This window comes from Pipistrellus kuhlii, unplaced genomic scaffold (genome assembly GCF_014108245.1).
Source record: "Pipistrellus kuhlii isolate mPipKuh1 unplaced genomic scaffold, mPipKuh1.p scaffold_m20_p_52, whole genome shotgun sequence".
NCBI classification, from domain to species: Eukaryota; Metazoa; Chordata; class Mammalia; order Chiroptera; family Vespertilionidae; genus Pipistrellus; species Pipistrellus kuhlii.
In genome coordinates this window covers 2,123,317-2,146,397 of record NW_023425554.1, presented here as the reverse complement: position 1 = coordinate 2,146,397, position 23,081 = coordinate 2,123,317, and the positions used below count along the sequence as shown (strand labels likewise).

Here is a 23,081-nt window from a genome sequence, read left to right as displayed (position 1 = left end):
ACTTAGGACACTGAGGCTCAGACAGACCAGTGATTGGTCTGAGGTACCCATCTGGCAGCAGCCGGGCCCAGCTCTTCACCGGGGTAGATGGTCTCCCTGCGGCTGAGGAAGCTCCCAGCCCACAGTGCGCTGCCCGGTGCCTGGAAGACGAACGCAGACTGTGTCCACACAGACAGGCCCAAACTTAAGGTGACCAGATTTTAACATTGGTAAAGCGGGACACCATTGACCGAGGTGGGGGCGGGGGGAGGGCGGGGTGTTCTTGATTAAAAATTTGGTCTATGAAGCTGAAACCGGTTTGGCTCAGTGGATAGAGCGTTGGCCTGCAGGTTGAAAAGTCCCAGGTTCGATTCTGGTCAAGGAATCTAGCACGCAGTACGATGTGTATCGTCTGAGAGACAGTTACAAATGTTTTCGTCATTGCGAACTTTGATAAGCAGTTCTCGATAATCAGTTTTCAACAATTATTTGTTATTATTAAAGTTTAACATTAAAAAATTAACAAAAATAATATTAAACTCATATCCTGGCTAAATAGCCACATGGCCACCGAAAACCATATATTCCCTTCCCGTTCTCCCGCCATTTCCTAGCTTGTTGTGCATTCTTTCAAAAAATCTAGACTTTTTAAAAATGCCACAGGACATAGGACAAATTGTTAAAAATCGGGACTGTCCCACCAAAAGCGGTACGTCTGGTCACCTTATCCAAACTGCCAAAGCCCTGACGAGTTCCAAAATACCAAATGTGTCCTAATTGGTTTGGCTCCGTGGACAGAGCGTCAGCCTGCAGACTGAAGGATCCCAGGTTCGATTCCGGTCAAAGGCATGTACCTTGGTTGCGGGCACATCCCCAGTGGCGGGTGTGCAGGAGGCAGCTGATCGATGTTTCTAGCTCTCTATCCCTCTCCCTTCCTCTCTTTAAAAACGTCGATAAAATATATTTAAAAAACAAAACAAAGTACGAGATGTTCCAAAGAACCTTCTGGGCCACCTGTCCTCCTCCCACGATGGGGAGTTCACGACCTCTCTAGCAGTTCCGTCTGGGACAGCGTCCTCCCTGAGCTTGCCGGGGAGATCCTCCCGGCTCCTCACCCCACCAGCCTCTGGGACCCCAGAGGGAGGGCTGCTCTGGGCACAGCACAGCCGGGCCGTCCGACGCCCTGACCTCCGCCCAGCCCGGAGGGCAGCCTCCGGAGCTCAGCCGCAGGCCTGGATGTCTTGAGGTCGCAGCTCTCGCTCACCCTCAGCCAGGAAGACGAGGAGGGCGCGATGCAGCAGGTGCACGCCCAGGCGCCGGCGGCGGGCGGGCGGCCAGCTCGCCACCACTCCGTAGCAGTGTCCTTGTTTCTGGTTGGTCAGTGTCCGGATCCCTGGGGAGATTGGGCGGGAGGTCACGGGCGTAGCCCCTAGCCTCGGTGAATTCCAGGTAGAGAAATGTGACAGTGAACCCACTGTGCATTCCCCTTAAGCAGGGATAAACCCATGGAGCAAAATCTGTGCATATGCAGGTACATCGTGGGTGCTCAATAGCTACGCATTGAACAAATTAACAGCCCTGAGAGGGAAGGGGCGAGGGAATTGGTAGAGCAAGTGCCCTTCCTGTGAGCCCCCCACCCCCACCCCACGAGCCAGGCACCCACCTAGAGCATCCACAAGACAGGCCTCTCGAGTGTAAGCCTCCACAGCGACCACATGCTGGAAGCAATGCAGGGACACAACACCACGGCCACTGGCCCAGATGTCCAAGATCCGGCGCACTTTGGGACAGGCCTGGGGGGCCGGGACAACGTCAGGGGCCCGCCTCCCAATCCCCTCCTTCCTCTGCCTGCCCACGGCCTGGCGGTCCCTGCCCTGCCCCCGGTGCTTATCCTCAGACCTGTTTTCCTGGCCTCCCGCGGTGGCCAAGGGCCTCCCAGAGGTGCACATTTGGCCGGGCCCGGGTCCCCTTGCCCACGTAGAAGATGGCGTGGACGAAAGTCCGAAGGCATTCGGCTGGAGTTAGCGAGGAGGCTCGTGCTGGCAGGTTCCGAGTCTCCCTGGATGAGAAGGCTCGGCTCAAAGAGGGAAACGTGACAAGAGTAGCCCTAGAGCCGAAACCGGTTTGGTTCAGTGGATAGAGCGTCGGTCTGCGGACGGAAGGGTGCCAGGTTTGATTCCGGTCAAGGGCATGTACCTTGGTTGTGGGCACATCCCTGGTGGGGAGAGTGCAGGAGGCAGCTGATCGATGCTTCTTTCTTATTGATGTTTCTAACTCTATCCCTCTCCCTTCCTCTCTGTAAAAACTCAATAAAATATAAAAAAGAAAAAGAAATTAAAAAAAAAAAAGTAACCCTAGAGAAAACCTCTCTAAGCTCACAGGGTATATACAACCCATGTCCAGAGACCCCCATTTCATAAGGCAGCGCCCAAAGACACTCGGCAGCTTGAATGAGTTCCACCTGCCTTTTCTAGACGAAGCTTAGGACCAGAGAGAGGGGCCAGTTCCCTCCGGAGGACACGCAGCATATAGGAACCAACCCGGAATTCCGGCTCCCGCTTCCGGTACCTGGGGTCCAGCAGCAGGTACGTGAAACTGGACTTCGCGACCCCCTCCCGCCACCTCCTGCTGGGGTCCGGCTGCTCGAATTGCCGGGCCAGTGCCTCCTCATCCGCCTGGGCGTCTGGGATCCGGCCTGTCCTCAGGGCCTCGGTCAGCTCTGGGCTGCGCCCCGGAAAGCCTGGGCCTGGGAGGGGACACTGGGTCAGGAGAGACAGAGGAAGGGGTGGTTCCCAGAGGGGAAGAGGGAAGTGGCGCCGGGAGCCGGGGGGAGTCTCCGGGGCCTCCGGATGCCCAGAAGGGACTAACCCAGAGCGGCCTGGGCTTCTTGGAGTCGTCGGAGGTAACGCGGGCGGGTGAAGGGCGTGACGGGGCCCGGGCTCTCCCCCAGGGCCCGGAGCCTGTGCAGCAGCTCCAGGTCGGACAAGCCGGGAGGACACCCGGGAGAGGGGGCTGGGTCCCCGCCACCTGCGGACTGCGCCTCGTCCTCTGTCAGCCAGGGGGCGCCACGCTCGCCGTCAAAGGACGACTGGTCATCCCTTAGGAAGTGGAAGTCCAGGGGTCCAGGCAGTGGTTCCGGGTTCGGAGGGGGGCTGTGGGCCGGGCTCCTGTCTGGGAGGGACGAGGGGCAGGGGGAGGTCAGAGTCAGGGCCTGCAGAAGGGCCTTTAGTTGGGCCTCCTTGCCCGTCACGATGGCTCCATGTTCCGGCGGGGGGGTGTCCGGAGACTCCAGCGCCCTCTGGGACGGTCGGACCTGAGGCAGGAGTTGCTGCCTGGGCGATGGTCCAGCCCAGGGGTACGTCCGGGGGGCTGGGTCCTGGGCTCCAGAAGCCTCGACAGCCGTGACAAAGGAGGCGTCTGAGCTGCAGTCCCAGCACCCTGGGGAGGACTCCAAGCTGCCATCCCCGTCAGCAGCTTCAGGGCAGGCAAGGGGGCGGGAGGGTCCAGGGCTAGCCTTCGGGTCCGTGTGGCCGCTGTCGCTTCTGCCCAGTCCTGTGCAGTCCAGTGTCTCACTGGGAGGTCCAGAGGCGCTGGCATCCAGGCCCTTTCCCTGGAGGGCTGAGCCTGGAGCAGAGGGTGAGAGCTGGGGTCAGAGGGCAGGGTGGGGGAAGCCGGCGATGGGAGTTGGATCAGCAACAGGTGGCCGGAGTCAGAGGGAAAAGGGAGAATGAGGGAGGCAGGGAGCACTGACCAGACACTGGACGTGAGACAGTCAGAACCAGCGGGAGACGGTGCACGTCGGTGAGAGACACGATAAGCTGGTGTCTCCGCACTGGCCTCACTCACCGCTGGGCCCAGGCTCCGGCTCCTGGGTCTCTGACGGGGTCCAGGGAGGGGTCCTCGCCAGCTTCGGGAGCTCCCGCAGGACGCGCACACAGTCCCGGTGCCCCTGTTGTTCTGCCAGGTCCAGTGGCCGGAGTCCATCCTGCAGCGGCGCCATCAGCAGGGGGCGCCCATGCCTTCTTGCCCCCCTTCCTCCCGCTCTGCAGGTCTGCCCTTCGCTCCTCCAGGGCCGCTCACCTGGTCCAGCAGCCGGGGGTCGGCTCCCTGGCTCAGCAGCAGCTCCAGGCTGCGGCTGCAGCCCCAGGCGGCGGCCACATGCAGCGGGGTCAGCGCCTCGGCCGACCTGGGGCAGGAGGGGAGGCGTGCCTGTCCCCTCACCTGTCCACCACCTGTCCCCATCTGTCCCCCATCTCCACCCTCAGCCTGGGGCATACTCAGAATCTAGATCTTAACGCCCTCGGCCTGGGACCCAAATCTCTGTTCTCTGACCCTAGAGATTCTACCTCTGGACCCGAAACGTAGATCCCCGTTCTGGCCCCAGAGCCACCCCACCCTCCACCTCATTCTGGGACCCTAGTCCTCGCCCTTGGGCTCTCAGGATCCCCCTCTCTTCCTCCCACCCCCCCCAAGTTCCACAAGCTCCTCCCGGGGGAACCGAGTCCCCACCCTTGGAAGGTGGGGTGCACTCTCCGGGACTCCGAGGCCACGCCTTCCACTGGGAACCCCCCTTCCCCACGCGGAAGGCCCCGCTCAGGGACCAGACCCGCCTCACCGAGCGTTGGGGTCCCCGCCTCCCCGCAGCAGAGCCTGGAGGCAGCGCAGAGCGCAGGGCCGCCGGGCGCCCGCCGCCAGGTGCACCGCCGCTGCGCCGTCCGCCAGCACCAGGTTGGGGTCCGCGCCGCGGCGCAGCAGCTCCTCCACGGCCCTGCGATCAGGGATCAGGGGGTCAGAGCGGACCCCACCCTCGCCCCCGCCCTGTCCGGCCGCCCCGCCCCGGCCCGTCCTCACCGCGGCTCCCCCTCCCGCAGCGCCGCCCGCAGCCGCCAGGCCAGCTCCGCGGCGCCCATGCCCGCCTGTCACCGCCTGTCAGTTCAAACTTCCCGCGGCGGCCTGTGCGCACGCGCCGCCCCGCCCCGGGCTCCGGGCTCAGCGCCCGCTGCCCCGCGGGGTGGTACCCGCCAGGCTGGCCCGGCCGCACTGCATGGCACACATGGGGATTCTTGCTTCAGTGCCCACCCAGGTCCGCCACCTCGAGTGGTGCTCAGGCGGAGCCTGGAGGGTGGGCCATTTTCTGGCTCAAAACGGGGAAGCGCGGACACAGCCTGCAGACGGGGGCGGAGCTGCCACCCGGTGACCTGGAGGTGCCCACGGCTGCACAGGCCTCCGTGAGCCGCAAATTTAATGATCAGCTCCCGCCTCTGACTCTGTATCGCCTGTTTGCAGTCTCGCGGAGCCAGGAGGTCGTGCCTTTGGGGCTCTGGGCCTTGGTTTTCCCATCTGCAAAATGGGAGAGTCGCTTCCAGGCTGGTGTGAGGTTGAGTCAGCGTGTTTCATCGCAGGGTCCTGGCACGCGGGTGCCCCAATAAATGCTACGGGAAGGAAAGCTGTCGCTCAGTAAGGCCATTTTAATTTCCTATGGAACTGAGAATCTCTATCTGGTCAATCTTTTTCACTGTTGTTCATCATCCAGATAGTTGATTAGTGGACCTGTTGTGCTGGTCTTGTCTCCCTTCCGGGGAGCACCCACACTATTTCCTGGGACCTGTAGTCCTCCCCTTCTCAGGAGGCTTGATCCAGGCCTGAACAATCTGAACGTCCCAGAGCTCTGGCCCATGACCCCCAAGGCCAGCAATAGGGGGTCTGGGCAGTGGTCACAACTGTCAACCAATCGTCATGGTGCCAATTCAATGCAACAGAAACCCCCAATTCAGGGTGCAGTGAAAGAAGATACTTTATTCAGAGCAAACACCTCAGTACAGAACAGCACAGCCCTTTCTGGCAAATTATTTCAGCTCCAGTTCGAGCCTTTGGTGGAAAAGGAACGCGCCTTGCCCAGCCATAACGGAAGTTACCAGTATATAGGGAAGCCTCAGCCCCTGACCCTTAATTGGGCTGTTCTCATGCAAATGAGTACCCCAAATCATCAGTTTGATTGGCCCAAAAAGCACTATGGAGTGGAGCTATTCTGATTCATCAAAGATGCTAACACAGCTACGAACCAGGAGGTCACAGCTCAATCCCCCATCAGATCATATGCCGGGGGTTGCGGGCTCGATCCCCAGTGAGGGGCATGCAGGAGGCAGCCAGTCAATGATTCTCATCATTGCTGTTTCTATTTCTCCCTCTCGGAAATCAATAAAAACAACGTATTTTTTAAAGATGCTAACAGAGACTGTAGTTCCTCAGCTCCGATTGGACCGAGGGGTTACCGCCATCCTATTGGTTGAAGTAGGATTCCAGGAATTCCGTTATCGTTGGCTGCCCCAGCAGGAGCACAGGGCTGGCGGGCAGGCATTTCAGGGCAGAAGGCAGTTTTTCTCCCTGAAGCTGCGCTTGTGTGAGAGATAAAGGTTCCTTGGCTTTTTTTGTTGTTGTTTTTTAACATGAGACCAATTAGCCACCAGGAGCCCCTCGGGGTAGTATTTTCCTTTTAGGGGTTGGCACACCATCACACCCCTTTCCACAGGTTGGAAGAAAAGCAGGAGGCACTCAACACCACACGGAGTAGTTCACCCACCCCACGGGCGATGTCTGAATGGCAGGATGGAGTCAGCCTGAGGCGCGCCTTGGCTTGCCCACCAGAACCAAGCCATTCCCCTTTCTGTTCCCCGGGTGCGTTCCTGTCACCCTCACCCAAGAAGATCCTTATTAACACAAGGCGGCTGGTGTGGACCTTGGCTAGAGACTTCTCAGGTTTTATTCTGATGACAAAAATCACACGGAGGAGAACAAATTACAATTGGCAAACTGGGGGCTGAAACACGGGCGGGGAGTCATGGGTGCCCACAGTCCTGGGATGCCTCCTGGAACAATGGGTTTCCGTCCGGGGCTCCGGAGTGGCCAAGTGCTTCCTTGAAGTCCCCCAGGGGTCCCACCGAGTGGAGTTTGAGAACCAGCACTCTAGGCCAGGGGCTTCACTGTACCAGGCTGGGCTGGTCGCACAGGGAGGGCTCAGACGGTGGCCTCGACCTCAGTGGCCTCCTCCTCCTCCTCCAGCAGGCTGTAGGAGGCGTGGCTCTGGCAGGGCCGTTGCAATGGGTGAGCCAGCAGCTTGGCCATACAGTTGTGCAGCTCCAGGGCTGGCCCGGCCAGTGCCACCTCATACTTGTAGCTGGTGCCCTTGGTATCCAGGCTGCCCATGAAGGCGAACATGTCCTGTGGGGCCAGGGAGGGGCTCTTCAAGCCGGGGTTCCCTGACAGGCCTTCCCTGCCCCCGGAGGGCTTCCCAGAGGAGGAGGCACCAGGGGGAGGTTCTGGAGGGTGAAGAGTTTTCCAGGCAGAAAACCCCCCTGCATTCAGCAGACACTGCCTGCTGCCCACCCTGTGTCAGGGACACCGACAGGTTTCAGCTTTGGAGCCTCGAACTGGAGTCAGTTGGATCTAAACTACCCCCTGAACCCCATACTGATCTTCCTCGAGGGGTTTTAGGGAAGGCTTCCCTCAATAGACACTCTGGGTTTAAATATTGAGGTACGAGTAGGAGCTGGTCTCACCCCCCCCCCCCCCGTACAGTTGGGTAAACTGAGGCTCGGAGAGGTAAGGGGCCCACTTGAAGTCCCACAGCTAGTTCAGGGCTGGAACGGGAATGTCCAGCGGAGTCTGGGTAGGCAGGGAGAGAAGGGTGCCCCCAAAAGAGAGCACAGCCAAGGCAAAAGCAGGGAGAGAGAGAAGCAGGCCCCCGTCCCAGCAGCCCCCGAGCTCCCAGCAGACCACGTGGAAATGGCTGTCAAATGACCCAATGACCAGGAGCCAGAAGCTGGGATCCCCGAGGCCCGGGGTGGATGGTTCTAAGATATCCCATCCACCCACACCTGCCAGGGCCTCACCTTCCAGCTCATCTCCTCCTCCTTCTCGTCGGCGCCATTGTGGATGTAAACAACGTCGAAGAAGAAATACGGACACTGGAACATTTTCTGCGAGCGAAGAACACCAGCCTCGGAGGCTCAGTCACCCTGTGCCCGGTGACCACAATCCCCCGCTGCCGCCGGAGACTCAGGGAACCCGCCAGGCGGTGCTCAGCCCCGCGCTCAGGAAACCCCTCCCGGCGTTTCACCACCCTCTCCCGGGGCCCCCGTCACCTTCATGGGCTCCGTCAGGGAGAACTGGGGCTGGCACGGTGGGCGGCTGTAGACGAGGATGGTGCGGACCACGTATGGGGGCGGGATGGTCTGCACATTCTCCGTGACTGGCAGCTCGGTCTTCTGTTGACTGCACAGCAAGGGGGCAGATGAGAACACGCTCCGGGGGTCCCTCCCATCACCACCTTGGAGAGCTGCTCAGCTCCTTGATGGGCATGCAGAGCCCCAACCGTGCCCTCCCCAGTTTACTGCTGTCTCTGAGCCTTCCCACGGGCTGTTCTCTGCCCAGAGCACCCCGCAGCCTGACCCTCTGCCTGACCCTTCTGTTTGGCTAAACCCAGAGCCGAAGCCTGCTCTGCCCACCCTGAGTGTCCCCCACCACCTGGAGCTGGCCCTGCCCTACCAGGCCAGGAAACGCTTAGGAAGGGACCTCATCGTTTATCTAAGTCAAGAGACATTTCCCTACTTGGCCACAGCTGGATCTCACAGGCAGAGGGCACTAGGCAGAGGGCCAGGTCCTTCCTATGTGAAAAGCAAACCTGGTCCTTCACAAGAACCAGACAGACAAACAGACAAATCACTAAAGGAATACCAAGTGGCTTTAAAATGAATGAAAAAAGGCTCCAAGAAAAGCAATCACACAGGCAGAGCTCTCAGCAGCATGCTCAATCCTGGGGAAATGAGCGGTTAATTTCGGAGGCAGCACTTGGGCAATGTCTAGCAAAACAGCCCCCTCCGCTCCCCAACCAAGTATGTCCTCATGGATGAAGGTGCCTCATGGGTTCACTCACTGAGATGTTTGTACCAAGTTAACTAAAGGCGACACAAGCTTTGTGCACAGCATCGGGGGCTGGTGAAAATGCAGACCAACTAAGAATGGGTTCTACGTTTTTAAATACCTGGAGGGAGGAAAATCAAATGACTATTTCATGGCATGTGGAAATGACATGAAATTCAGTGCTTATCAATAAAATCATTGACACCCTAGAGGCCGGGCACTGTGGGGTCCCTCGGCTTGGCCTGCGGGGATCGGGCTGAAATCAGCTCCCTGACATCCCCAAAGGGGTCCTGGATTGTGAGAGGGCGGTTCTCTCCGCCCAAACCACCTCCCAGCCTTCCCCAGAACTGGGCTCCCTCCTCTCTGGTTCAGGGTGCATCACCCAGAAACCACAGCTGCCAAGTCACGCAGCTTAGCAGCTCCTGCAGCAAGCATCTGCCCCCTGGTGGTCAGTGCGCGTCATAGCTAGCAGCCAGCCCACCGCTTGCTTAGGGCTTTTATTTATTTTTTTAAATATATTTTATTGATTTTTCACAGAGAGGAAGAGAGAGGGATAGAGAGTTAGAAACATTGATGAGAGAGAATCATCCATCAGCTGCCTCCTGCACGCCCCCTATTGGGGATGTGCCCGCAACCAAGGTACATGCCCTTGACCGGAATCGAACCTGGGACCTTCCAGTCCGCAGGCCGACGCTCCATCCACTGAGCCAAACCGGTTTCGGCTGGTTGCTTAGGCTTTTAGATGGATGGATGGATGGATAGATAGCCACACCCACTGTGTCCACAGAGTTTGTGGTTGCCTTTGGATTCCTAAGGCAGAGTCAGTTGTTACGATAGATAGAGACCATATGGTCGGCGAAGCCAGACACCTTTGGCTTTTATAGACACAGTATGCAGCCTCCTGGGCTAGAACAGCGTGTGGAGGGCCGGGGGCCACCACAGACGCACACAGAGGGTGAGCTCAGGGAAGGAAGGACTTACATGAGGCTGAAGAGGCCTTCCATATCTGGTGGGGACGCTAAGGACACAGGCGGCAGAGCACGGGTGGGAAGGGGGCAGACTTCCCTCGTCCTGATCCTCAGAACCTGGCGCCAGGCGCACGGGCAGGGAGCCTGTGTGTGATCCCGCCGTGTGGCCGGAGCCGGGTTCCCTCAGCGGAGATCGCAAACGAGGGGGACAGATGCCCTGAAGACCATTGATTCAAAACTCCCCCTTCTCTCAGGCCAGGCCACGCTCCCTACAGAGAGCCACAGGTGTCCCTGTTCCCTCTCTCAGCTCTCCCAGTCTTCTCACTCCCAGCGATGATATTTTATTTAAGTTTGAGCTGCATGTGAGCCTCTCATGTTCAAATGAGCATAAATGTGATGTAGTGCCCTGGCTGGTCTGGCTCAGTGGCTAGTGTCGGCTTACAGACTGAAGGGTCCTGGTCAAGGGCACGTGCCCAGGTTGCAGGCTCGATCCCCAGTAGGGGGTGTGCAGGAGGCAGCCGCTCAATGATTCTCTCTCGTCTTGATGTTTCTCCCCCCCCACCCCAATCCCCCCCCCCTTTACCTTCCTCTCTGAAATCAGTAATATACTGCATATATTTTTAAAATGTGATGTAGTGGTGACTGTGACTTTTCAGTCACATATTGCCATTTTTTGAGCAAACGGCACCAGAAGTATAATTGCCCCTACATGGAGTGCTCTCCCTGTGGGTAGTTTTGACATCCAGAGTCCAAATCAGCTGGTTTTGCTTCTGTGTATGACCCCTGGGCTAAGAGGTTTCCTGCCTCCTATTTTACAGATGAAGAACTGAGAGTCTGGGGAGCATTAAGATTTTGCTTCCTGGCAATGTCATCAGTTTGACTCAAATAAACTATTTTTTTGTTTTGTCACTCCTCACTGAGGATATTTTTCCATGGATTTTAGAGAGAGTGGAAGAGAGAGGGAAAGACAGAAACATCAATGTAAGAGAAACACATTGATTGGCTGCCTCCTGCATGTGCCCCGACCAGGGCCCGGGCCAGGGAAGAGCCTGCAACCAAGGATACTTGCCCTTGACTGGAATCAAACCCAGGGCTCTTTGGTCTGCAGGCTGATGCTCTATCCTCTGAGCCAAACTGGCTAGGGCTCTTTTTCTTTTTTAAATCCTCACCCAAGAAATGAGGATATTTTTTATTTTAGAGAGTAAGAGAGAGGGGGAGAGAGAGAGAGAGAGAAACATTGATGTGCCACAGATACTCCGAATGATTGCTTCCCATGTGCCCTGACCAGGGGTGGGGATCAGAACTGCAACCCAGGTCCATGCCCTTGACTGTAATCTAACCCACAATCTTCCAATGCACGGGGCCGATGCTCTAACCATTGAGCGCACTGGCCAGGGCTCAAAAGAAACTGAAAGCCAGAGGGGTGACTGGCCCGAGCCTGCTGCGGCAGAGCTGAGATCTCAACCTGAGCCAATGTGAGCTGGCTCCCTCCAAGCTCAGGCTTCCTGGGTTCTGGGTACAAGACAGGCCAGACCCCACCCCACCCCCTGCCCCGGAGGTGCCTCTGCCGGGAAGGATACTGAAGTTGGAGCAGGAGGCCGTCTCTAGGTCATAGAGGCAGCTGCAGAGCTCACGGGGGTCAGAGGTCAGTCCAGACAGCTGTGGGGAAACACAGATCTCAGGAAAGTGGTCTCTGCCCAGGGGATCCCAGGGCACCCAGCCTTGTCCCTATCCCCAGGGGACCCCAGCCTCACCCAGGCGGTGTCATCGTTTACCACCACCAGTGCAAACTCGTGGCTTTTGTCAATCTTGTGTTTTGTCCGCACAAACATCTCAATCATCTTCTGGGAGACATTGAGAGCGTTGGTTTTGGAGCTGGAGAGGGATGGAGAATGAGGGGGTGGTTAAGGGAGGCCTCCAGGCCTGGGGGCGAGGCCTATCCCCTCACCTGTCCGTCCCGGGGAACCTCCCACCAGCCTTACGTGGCCCTGGCCCACGTCACACAGCAGGGGGGGGGGGGGTTGGCAGGATCTAGTTGTAAACCTAACCCAGCTGACCTGCCCTCTCCACATGGGTCCCTCTGACCAGCCTGGGGTCTCACATCTGATCCTTGTGAGGCGGCCCCAGTCCACTGCTCAGCCATAAGTGGTCGGGGAGAGGCGGGGAGACATGCTTGTCCTCAGTGTCCCCCGGAGCCCCTCACACCCTCTCTAGTTCTGCTGCTCAACCCCACAGAGCCCCGGCCGCTCAGGGCCAGAGCTTTGGGGTTGGCTAAGCATGAGTCTGAATTCTTGCTCTGCCTTTTTGCTATGAGGTCTCAGGCAAGTTACTTTATTTCTCTGAGTTTCCAAGTCATTGCTATGATGTTGATTTTAAAGAGTGGAAGGGGGCGGGGAGGAGAGAGAGAAAAACATGGATGTGCCACAGACACATCGATTCGTTGTTTGGCACCTCTCACCTGCTTGGAACAGAGCCTGAGGGGCCACTGCGCTATCATTACCAGTTCCTGTCGCTATGTTCTGAGACCGCCAGGCCCCGAGCCAGGCCACAATGGTGTGAGTCTGAGAGAGCGAGCCCTGTGCTTTTCAGGCTGGGCCCCTCCAAGTTGTAGCTATACATTCACGCCCTAAAATGTCCCTCTCACCCATTGAACGACTCCAGTTTTGGCAGTGACATCTCCTCCGACAGGTCCAGGCAGATGATCTGCAATGAAGACGGAAGGTGGTGAAGGCACTGTGACTGGCAGCGGCCGGTGCCTGGATGTTAGCACCAGCCCCCACACGCGTGGCCCTCTTTAAGTAGACCTGTCTCAAAAGGCGGTAAGATGACCCCCAACGCCCAGTCAAGCTTTGGAAGTTGGTGGTTCAGGGAAAAGAGCACTGGACTAGAAGTCCAGATTAATAAATGAGAATATGTGATACAGAAACAAGGAAAGAAGGGTAGAGTGGGTTGAACTGTGGCCCCCAGAAGATATGTTTGCCTAGAACCTCAGATGTGACTTTACTTAGAATGAGAGTCCTTAATGACGTGATTAAAATAAAGAAATTGAGCTGAAACCCGTTTGGCTCAGTGGATAGAGCGTCGGCCTGTGGACTGAAAGGTCCCAGGTTCGATTCCGGTCAAGGGCATGTACCTTGGTTGTGGGCACATCTCCAGTGCGGGGTGCACAGGAGGCAGCTGATCGATGTTTCTCTCTCATCGATGTTTCTAACTCTCTATCCCTCTTCCTTCCTCTCTGTAAAAAAATCAATAAAATATATATTTTTAAAAATAAAGAAATTGAGATAAGATCATCTGACCCGATGACAAGTATCTTCATGATAGCCAGAGGAGACACAAAGACAGAAAGGGGAGGGTCATGTGAAAACAGACGGAGTTTCAGGCGATCAGCTGCAGCCAAGGATGCCTGGAGCCACCCAGAGCTGAAAGGGAAAGGAGGGATCCTCCCCTAGAGCCTCCGAGAAAATGGGGCCCTGCTAACATCTTGATTTCACACTTCTGGTTTCTAGGACTGTCAGAGAACAAACGTGTTTTTCCAGCCACCCAGCGTACTGTAATTTGTCGTGGTAGCCCCAGGAAACTAATACAAAAGGGCTGTTTGCAGAGTGAACCCCAAAAGAGAAGTATGTCAGCCCAAGGTTCCCCAAAGCCTCAGAGCTTACGGCCAAACTCCCACTTACCACCTTCTCTGGACAGTTGACCCTTGGTGTCCGCACCTGGACCTCAGGGGCTGGTGGGGGCACCTGCCAGGGCTTGGGGCCAGCTCCTAGAGCATTCGTGGTCCCATCATCAGCACTGGCCGCCTCGCCCTCACCCTCACTTCGGCTTCCCACACTGGTCTGGGCCCCCAGTGCCCGGTCCTCAGCCCCCTCAGGGTTGGAGCGTGTCCGGGGCCTTGGCTCCACTGACTGCTCTTCCTCCTCCTCCTCCTCTTCTTCCTCGGTGGGGCTGCTGGGCTCTGCCACTTCCATGGCTCCTGAGTGGCTGGATGAAGCAGGGATGGGGGAAGCCAGAATTCTGCCCTTAAGAGTTTCAGAAACATTTGGTTACCCAGGAGAACAAGGCACTTGCTGCTTACCAACTATGAATCACTTCTCTCAGGGCCTCAGCTTCCTCATCTGTAGAATAGGTGCCTTTACACTTATCAGCCAAGCATCCACTCTGACTTAAGGTGATAGCCTCCATTGTTTTCTGTAGTGAAAACAACTACAAAGCCAGTGAACACAACTGGCTACTGTGAATGGCTCAGAAATGGAGACATGACCCAATACAGGCCGGTGAGGGGCAGCTCTGAGACTTACAACACTGTCATTAGGGGAGCAGGGCTCCTTAGAGTTGCAGAGCTTGGGAGACACACGTCAAGAGTTGCTAGGAGCCTCTTTACCCTCCAAGAGAGGAAAGAGCCTACCTGAGTGATGCTCACCCGGAGAACAGCGGACAGGATTCTGATCACCTGGAACCAGTCTATAAGCCACTAATTCCCCTTTGTCGCTTCAGATAGATTGATTTGGGATTTTAGTAACCTGAAACTGAAAACGTCTTGGTAAATAAAGGAATAATAACCTCTAGGATCCTCCCCAGTGGACGCTGGGCTGCCTAGGGGATGTCTGTACGTGGGGTGACTGCACAAGGGAGGGGCGGGGATCTGGCTGCTACAGATCCCTCTGAGGAAAGACAGGTCGCCGATGGGACAGCCTGCCTATTTGGACAATGGGTGCGGGCTGCCCAGGATGGTCTCTGGGCGCCCTGCAGCCCCCACAACCTCGAAGGAACTGGCTGTAGCTAGAGGGATGGAGGCTAGGCTGCAGGAGGAACTAGAGCCGGAAACGGAAGCTTCAGAGGAGGCAGGGGGCTAGATCTCGAGGGCTACGGGAGCTGGGCCTCGAGGAACGAGCCCCACACGCTTTCAGCACCCACTTCTGCTCACCGTAGCCTAAGCCTCCCTCCGACTGGGCTGTCGACTCGCTAGAAAGCCGCCATCTTCGCAGCCGGACGTGGTGCGGCGCGAGCGCGACGCCTCCTGGGAAATGTAGTTCGGCGGCTGCGGGGCGCGAGGAACGGTGCACTGAACCCGGCTGAAGGGTCTTGGAAGCTGATAGGCTGGATTGGGAGGTGACGAAGGGACGAAGTAGGCGGGACCTTGAATACGATTGGCTAAAAGCAAAAAACGAGGCAGAGCTTTTATTTATGCGGAATCAGACTACACCGGTCAGCGGTTCTAGGCGATAGGCCGGGATGAGCCGCAGGACAGTGGGCTTTCAGGGCCCAGGCACAGAGGGATGCAGAAGGCCTAGTCTGCAATGTAAAAGGCGGAGTGGGACAGGATTGGGCGGAGTTTATTTATTTATTTTGGGGAGGCCGGATTTAGAAGAGGCGCGGCTGATTTGTGGGTGAGGGGCGGGTTTTTGCGGACTGATGTGGGCGTGGCGCAGGCCCAAGGCTCCTCCCAATTACTTAATTCTTTTTATTTTATATATATTTGCAAAAATAAAAAATACTAAGCCAGAAGACTGACTTGGAGTGAACACACAATACAATATACAGATGATGTATTGTAGAATTGTACACCTGAAACCTATATAATTTTATTAACCAATGTCACCCCCATAAATTCAATTCAAAAAATTAAAAAATAATCCGGAACTATTTCAAACCACCCTTCCTTTTTCATGCACACTTCTTCCCTTAGTCCCAAAACTATTTAAAATCTATTATGAGCCCTAGCCGGTTTGGCTCAGTGACTGGAGCGTCAACCTGCGGACTGAAGGGTCCCAGGTTTGATTCTGGTCAGGGGCACGTACCCCGGTTGCGGGCACATCTCCAGTAGGGGGTGTGCGGGAGGCAGCTGATTGATGTTTCTCTCTCATCAATGTTTCTAACTATTTCCTTTCCTCTCTGTAAAAATAAAATATATTAAAATTTAATTAATTAATTAATTAATTAAAGTCTACTCTGACTTTTTCGCAAAGGGTTTACCACCAGAACACAAGTTTCATGAAAACCACTGCTAAATCTAAGCCAAATGAGAAAGGAAAAGACTCATATCAACATCATATTGTTGGACATATAGATTCTGGCAAGTTTACCACTACTGGTCATCTGATCTATAATACAAATATGGAGGGATGGGCAAAAGAAATATCAAAAATTTGAGGAAGCTACTGAGGTGGGAAAGGGCTCCTTCAAGTATGCCTGGGTCTTGGATAAACAAACTAAAAGGTGAACCTGCGTGTGGTATCACCATTGATACCTCCCTGTGAAACTGAGACCAGTAAGTATTATGTGACCATCATCGATGTCCCAGGACACGGAGACTTTATAAAAAACATGATTACAACCGAAACCGGTTTGGCTCAGTGGTAGAACGTCAGTCTGCGGACTGAAGGGTCACAGGTTTGACTCAGTGGTCTGCGGTGGTTTGGCTCAGTCTGCGGACTGAAGGATCCCAGGTTCGATTCCGGTCAAGGGCATGTACATTGGCTGCGGGCACATCCTCAGTGGGGGGCATGCAAGAGTCAGCTGGTTGATGTTTCTCTCTCATTGACGTTTCTAGCTCTCTATCCCTCTCCCTTCCTCTCTGTGAAAAATCAATAAAATATATTTAAAACTGGGAAAACAAAACAAAACAAAACAAAAAAAACATGATTACATGCCCTAGCCGGTTTGGCTAAGTGGATAGAGTCTCTGCCTATGGACTGAAAGGTCCCTGGTTTAATTCTGGTCAAGGTTTCACATGGCTAGGTTTCAGGCTCGATCCCCAGTAGGGGGCGTGCAGGAGGCATCATTGATATTTCTATCTTTCTCTCCCTTCCTCTCTGAAATCAATAAAACAATATTTAAAAAACACACACACATGATTACAGGCACATCTCAGGCTGACTCTGCTGTTCTGATTATTGCTGCTGGTGTTAGTAAATTTTAAGCTGATATCTCCACTAATGGGCAAGCCTGTGAGCATGCCCTTCTGGCTTACACATTGGGTGTGAAACAAGTAATTGTTGGTGTTAACAAAACGATTCCACTGAGCCATTCTTCAGCCAGAAGAGATTCAAGGAAATAGTAAATGAAGAATATTAAGAATATTAGCTACAAACCTGATACGGTAGCCTTTGTGCCAATTTCTGGTTGGAATGGTGGCAACATGCTGGAGCCACGTGCTAACATGCCTTGGTTCAAGGGATGGAAAGTCACCGAAAAGATGGCAACACCAGCGGAATCATGCTTGAAGGTGCATTGCTTCCTGCCACCAACTCATCCAACTGACAAGCCCTTGTGGCTGCCCCTCCAGGATGTCTACAAATTGGTAGTAACGGTATTGTCCCTGTGGGTTGGGTAGAGACTAGCATTCTCAAACTGGCCTGGTGGTCATCTTTGCTCCAGTCAGTGCTACAACTGAAATAAATTGAAGTGTTGAAATGCAGCATGAAGTATTGAGTGAAACTCTTCCTGAGGACAACGTGGGCTTCATTGTCAAGAACGTATCTGTGGCCGAAAACCGGTTTGGCTGGGTGGATAGAGCGTCATTCTGCGGACTGAAGGGTCCCAGGTTCGATTCCGGTCAAGGGCATGTACCTTGGTTGCGGGCGCATCCCAGATGGGGAGTGTGCAGGAGGTGGCTGGTCGATGTATCTCTCTCTCTGTTTCTAGCTCTCTGTCCCTCTCCCTTCCTCTCTGTGAAAAAACAATAAAATATATATTATTTATTTATTTATTTTTATTAAATTATTATCTGTGTACATAACTTACCATTGCCCTCCCCTCCCATACATACCCTCCCTCCCCACAGTTTTGTGTCCATTGGTTGTACTTATATGCATGTATACAAGTCCTTCGGTTGATCTCTTATCTCTTCCAGATCTCCCTACCCTCCCTGCTGTAATTTGACAGTCTGCTTGTTGCTTTACTGACTTTATATCTATCTTTTGGTTCATCAGTTTATAATGTTCTTTATTATCCATAAATGAGTGAGGTCATGTGGTATTTCTCTTTCATTGACTGGCTTATTTCACTCAGCATGATGTTCTTCAATTCTATCCAGGTTGCTGCAAATGATGAGAATTCCTTCTTTTTTATGGCAGCATAGTATTCCATTGTGTAGATATACCATAATTTTTGGATCCAATCATCTGCTGACAGGCACCTAGGCTGTTTCCAAATTCTAGCTATTGTAGATTGTGCTGCTATGAACATAGGGGTGCATATATCCTTTCTGATTGGTGTTTCTAGTTTCTTGGGATATATTCCTAGGAGTGAGATTACTGGGTCAAATGGGAGTTCCATTTTCAGTTTTTTGAGGAACCTCCACACTGTTCTCCACAGTTGTTGCACCAGTCTATCGATACATTCCCACCAGCAGTGCACGAGGGTTCCTTTTTCTCCGCAACCTCGCCAACACTTGTCGTTTGTTGATTTGTTGATGTTGGCCATTCTGACAGGTGTGAGATGGCACCGCATTGTTGTTTTGATTTGCATCTCTCGGATAATTAGTGACTTTGAGCATGTTTTCACGTGCCTTTTGGCCTTCCTTCTGTCTTCTTTTGAAAATATTCTATTTAGGTCCATTGCCCATTTTTTAATTGAATTGTTCATTTTCCTTTTATTTAGTTGTAAAATATATATTTTTAAAAATGTATCTATGCCCAAGCTGGCTTGGCTCAGCGGATAGAGCGTCAGCTTGCCGACTGAAGGGTCCCGGGTTCGATTCTGGCCATGGGCACATGCCTGGGTTGTGGGCTCAATCCCCAGTGGGGGGTGTGCAGGAGGCAGCCGGCCAATGATTCTCTCTCATCATTGATGTTTCTATTTCTCTCTCCTTCCCTCTTCCTCTCTGAAATCAATTAAAAAAATGCTTTTTAAAAAAGAATGTATCTGTCCAAGGGAAAATGGGGTACATCTGTAATATGGTCAACACTAAATCTATACATTTTTCATGATTAATGTTCTTTATTTTATTTTTGTAAAAAAAATGTTTATTGTTGAAAGTATTACACATGTCCTTTTTTCTCCCACTGACCCCTTGTAGCTCATCCCCGCTTCCCACCCCAGACCTTCACCATCCTATTGTCTATGTCCATGGGGTATGCATATATGCATACAAGTTCTTTGGTTGATCTCTAAAAACAACATTTTTTCCCCCAAAAGAATGTGTCTGCTCAACTGGTGTGGCTCAGTGGCTGAGCTTTAACCTATGAGCCAGGAGGTCACGGTTTGATTTCAGGTCAGGGCACATGCCTGGGTTGTCGTCTCAATCCCCATCAATGATTCTCTCTCATTATTGATGTTTCTATCTCTCTTCCTCTCCCTTCCTCTCTGAAATAAATAAATATGTATATTAGAGGCCCGGTGCACAAAATTCGGGGTGGGGTGTCCCTCAGCCTGTACCCTCTCCAATCTGGACTCCCTTGAGGGATGTGTGACTGCCTCTCACAATCCAGGACTGCTGGCTCCCAACTGCTCGCCTGCCTGCCTTCCTGATTGCCCCTAACCGCTTCTGCCTGCCAGTCTGATCACCCCCTAACCACTCCCATGCCAACCTGATTTATGCCTAACTGCTCCCCTGCCAGCCGATTTGCCCCCAACTTCCCTCCTCTGCCGACCTGGTCACCCCTAACTGCCCTCCTCTGCAGGCCATCTTGTGGTGGCCATCTTGTGTCCACATAGGGGCAGGATCTTTGACCACATGGGGGCAGCCATCTTGTGTGTTGGAATGATGGTCAGTCTGCATATTACTCTTTTATTAGATAGGAGATATATATATATTGTGTCTGCCAAAGGTGTTCATTATGGCGTTATAGCTGGTGACAGTAAAAATGAACCACCAGTAGAAGCAGCTGGCCTCACCACTCAGATGATTATCTTGAACCATCCAGGCCAAATCAGTGCCAGGTTGTTACACAGCTCACATCGCTTGCAAATTTGCTGAGAAGGAAAAGATTGATCGTCGTTCTGGGAGAAAGCTGAAAGATGACCCAAAGTTTTTGAAATCTGACGATACTGTCATTGTTGATGTGGTTCCTGACAAGCCCATGCACTATATGTTAGGAGCTTCTGTAACCGTCCTCCTCTGGGCCATCTTGCTGTTTGTGACATGAGCTGATCAGTTCCTGGGTGTCATCACAGCCATGGGCAAAAGCCTTGACCAGAGGTCTGCAACCTTTAAGACATAAAGAGCCACTTGGACCCGTTTCCGAAGGGAAAAAAAACCTGGGAGCCGCAAAATCATTGCGACATTTAAAACAAATATAACACTGCATGTATTGTTTCTTACCTTAATGCTATATACCGGATCGTGCAGTTAGCTGTCAATCTGAAGAAAAAAAGGACTTTTTCACTTAACAATGTAAGATATATTTTTGCAAATTAATAGCTAATTAAACTATTTAATTTACCTGGTTAATGGGATTTTTGCTCCTGAACCTCAGTGCACAGTGTCTGCACATCAGGGCTGTAAGACGTTACCTTCATTTTCACACAGGCTTGCAAGTTGTCATCTGTGAGGCATGATCGATGTTTGTTTTTAATATAGTTCATGTTGGAGAAGACCTGCTCACATACATATGTGGAGCCGAAGATCGACAGGACTCCAAATGCATACTTTTTCATGTTTATACAAGTGTTAGGGATGGCATTCTATGTTTCAAATACAAGTTTGTCCTGTTTGGGAAGGTTTTCACTATCACTCCATTTATGATTCTAAGCCAGAATGGCCTTCTGACGGGCAACATCCTCAAGAGTAGCGGTCAAGCATTTGAACTTGGACACCCATATATCTTTGTCAGCTGTATCGGACAGTTCCATCTCAAGATCAGGTTGACTTACACCTGCAAATGCAGTCATATTCAATAGGGATGGATCAATTGCCAGGGGAGTGACAGGGAAGAATAATGTGGTTTTTCCTCTCTGAACTCACAGAATCGTTTCCCAAACGAACTTTGCATTGTGGTGATTGCAGACTTCAAATATTCCAAATTTATCGTATCATGACTTTGTTTGAACTCTCTCAAAGAGGGAAAGCGAGACAGTGTACCTCTCTGTAAATCTTTGACAAACACTGTCAACTTGTGCTTGAATGCCAAAACCTCCTCCAGCATGTGCAGGGCTGTGCTTCCTTTCCCCTGAAGGGTTGTATTTAGTGTGTTTAGATGTGCTGTCATGTCTACCATAAAATGTAATTTTTCCAGCCACTCTGGTTGTTCCAGCTCAGGAAAGGTGAGCTCTTTGCTGGCCAGGAAAGTTTTTACTTCTTCCAAACATGAGACAAAGCGTTTTAGCACCTCGCCTCTGGACAGCCACCGGACCTTGTTGTGGAGCAGGAGGTCAGAATATATGCTTTCCACCTCATCCAATAGCAAACGGAACTGGCAGTGGTTTAAACCCTCTGCCATTATCTTATTAACAATCTGAATGACCACATCCATCACTTTTTAGATTATCCACATTTGTAGATATGGCATTAATTTATTTTCCATTGATTTTTAGTTAGAGTGGAAGGAGGCTGGGCCAGGACAGGGACGCTGTGGTTGCCTAGCGACGCTAAGTAGCCCGCAACCTGCCACACAGAGCGCTGGGAGCGCTGAGGCGGGCGGAGGTAAGTGATACAGCTCCCCGCCCGCACCCTGCTATCAGCCCTGCTAGTGTCGGTCCTGCTGGGAGCCGCGGCAATGCTTCGAAAGAGCCGCATGCGGCTCTGGAGCCGCAGGTTGCCGACACCTGGCCTTGACCCAACAGCTCGGTTGTTAGAGTGTCGTCCCAATATGCCAAGGTCGCGGGTTCGTTCCGTGGTCAGACACACAAAGATCAAGCAATGAATGTATCAATAAATGGAACAACAAATAGATGTTTCTCTCTCTCTAAAATCAGTAAATAAAAAACTTTTTTTAAAGTAGGGGACAAAGAGGCAGCTGGAGCTGGTAAAGTCACCAAGTCTAACCCAGAAAGCTCAGAAGGCTGAATGAATATTATCCCTAACAACTGCCACCCCAGTGGTTGAAAAACGGTCTCAGAACTGTCTGTTTTAATTGCCCATTTAAGTTTGTTTTTTTAAAAGTCCTCACCCAGCCCTAACCGGTTTGGCTCAGTGGACAGAACGTCGGCCTGCGGACTGAAAGGTCCCAGGATTGATTCCGGTCAAGGGCATGTACCTTGGTTGCGGGCACATCTCCAGTAGGGGGTGTGCAAGAGGCAGCTGATCGATGATTCTCTCTCATCGATGTTTCTAGCTCTCTATCCCCTTCCCTTCCTCTCTGTAAAAAATCAATAAGATATATATTTTTTAAAAGCAGAGTGCTTTAAAAAAATCCTCAGCCAAGTATATATTTTTTCATTAATTTTTAGAGAGCGTGGAAAGAGGGAAAGCGAGAGAAACATCAATGTGAGAGAGATTCATTAAGTGATTGCCTTCTTCATGGGGCTGAGGGTCAAACTTGCAACCCAGATACATGCCTTCACAGAGACACTTTGATCCTCAGGCCAGTGCTCTAACCACTGAGCATACCAGCCAGGGCTACATTATTAGTTTTTAAAACCAGATTATTTGTGTGTGTTTTTTTAAAAATTATATATATATATATATATATATATATATATATATATATATTTAATTTTTCACAGAGAGGAAGAGAGAGGGATAGAGAGTTAGAAACATAGGTGGGAGAGAAACATCGATCAGCTGCCTCCTGCACACCCCCCACTGGAGATGTGCTCACAACCAAGGTACATGCCCTTGACAGGAATCGAACCTGGGACTCTTCAGTCCACAGACCAATGCTCTATCCACTGAGCCAGACCGGTTCCGGCTGGTTTTTAAAACCAAAAATCTGTCACAGAATTTTGAGAACCATTAAAGCTGTGTAGACAGACAGCCTTGAAGGATGAGGACCATGCTGGGAGGATAAGAGGGGAAAGGCGATCCAGGCAGAAGGAACGGCCTGGACAGAGGACTGAGGCTGGGAAGAGCCTTGGAGTGGTGGAGCAGCTCCTAGGGATTATGGCGGGAGCCAGGCTTAAGCAAGAGGGTGTCGCCCTAGCCGGTTTGGCTCAGTGGATAGAGCATCGGCCTGCGGACTGAAGGGTCCTGGGTTTGATTCCGGTCAAGGGCATGTACCTTGGTTGTGGGCACATCCCCAGTGGGGGGTGTGCAGGAGGCAGCTGATCGATGTTTCTCTTTCATTGATGTTTCTGAGTCTCTGTCTCTCTCTCTCTTCCTAGCTGTGAAAA

At 52.8% G+C, this 23,081-nt stretch overlaps 2 protein-coding genes and 1 pseudogene across 11 annotated transcripts; 1 reads left to right on the top strand and 2 right to left on the bottom strand.

Moving 5' to 3' along the window:
• Positions 1-862: 862 nt before the first annotated feature.
• On the bottom strand, positions 863-4,949 carry ANKLE1 (ankyrin repeat and LEM domain containing 1). The gene is made up of 9 exons (XM_036416067.2): positions 4,831-4,949; positions 4,595-4,747; positions 4,060-4,165; positions 3,826-3,964; positions 2,848-3,603; positions 2,548-2,725; positions 1,879-2,038; positions 1,643-1,772; positions 863-1,372 (listed from the first exon to the last, which is right to left on the bottom strand). The coding sequence occupies exons 1-9, from the start codon at positions 4,887-4,889 to the stop codon at positions 1,200-1,202; spliced, it is 1,854 nt and encodes a 617-aa protein (XP_036271960.1). The 5' UTR covers positions 4,890-4,949; the 3' UTR covers positions 863-1,199.
• A 1,772-nt stretch (positions 4,950-6,721) lies between these two features.
• BABAM1 (BRISC and BRCA1 A complex member 1) lies at positions 6,722-14,948 on the bottom strand. 10 transcript variants are annotated; one of them, XM_045573546.1, is made up of 10 exons: positions 14,794-14,948; positions 14,275-14,395; positions 13,547-13,888; positions 12,511-12,569; positions 11,621-11,741; positions 11,447-11,525; positions 9,880-9,904; positions 8,121-8,250; positions 7,869-7,955; positions 6,722-7,197 (listed from the first exon to the last, which is right to left on the bottom strand). In XM_045573546.1, exons 3-10 carry the CDS (start codon positions 13,835-13,837, stop codon positions 6,994-6,996), a joined length of 996 nt encoding a protein of 331 aa, XP_045429502.1. In that variant the 5' UTR covers positions 13,838-13,888; positions 14,275-14,395; positions 14,794-14,948; the 3' UTR covers positions 6,722-6,993. The 10 variants fall into 10 exon arrangements, with proteins under 10 accessions (XP_045429502.1, XP_036271952.1, XP_036271948.1 ...); XM_036416059.2 differs by having other exon boundaries at positions 13,547-13,850; positions 14,290-14,395; XM_036416055.2 differs by having other exon boundaries at positions 14,290-14,395; positions 14,794-14,947.
• A 940-nt stretch (positions 14,949-15,888) lies between these two features.
• On the top strand, positions 15,889-21,820 carry LOC118706598 (annotated as a pseudogene).
• The last annotated feature ends 1,261 nt before the right edge of the window (positions 21,821-23,081 follow it).

Bases quoted from the DNA above. Each gene is read 5' to 3' on its own strand.
- ANKLE1 (XM_036416067.2), bottom strand. From the start codon at position 4,889: ATGGGCGCCGCGGAGCTGGCCTGGCGGCTGCGGGCGGCGCTGCGGGAG. The intron at 2,726-2,847 runs GTTAGTCCCTTC...GTCCCCTCCCAG, and splicing joins AGAAGCCCAGGCCGCTCTGG to GCCCAGGCTTTCCGGGGCGC. The intron at 1,773-1,878 runs GTCTGAGGATAA...CCGGCCCCCCAG, and splicing joins GCGGGAGGCCAGGAAAACAG to GCCTGTCCCAAAGTGCGCCG.
- BABAM1 (XM_045573546.1), bottom strand. From the start codon at position 13,837: ATGGAAGTGGCAGAGCCCAGCAGCCCCACCGAGGAAGAAGAGGAGGAG. The intron at 9,905-11,446 runs GTATCCTTCCCG...CGTCCCCACCAG, and splicing joins GGCCTCCTGCTCCAACTTCA to ATATGGAAGGCCTCTTCAGC. The intron at 7,198-7,868 runs GTGAGGCCCTGG...CTGGCCCCACAG, and splicing joins AGGAGGAGATGAGCTGGAAG to GACATGTTCGCCTTCATGGG.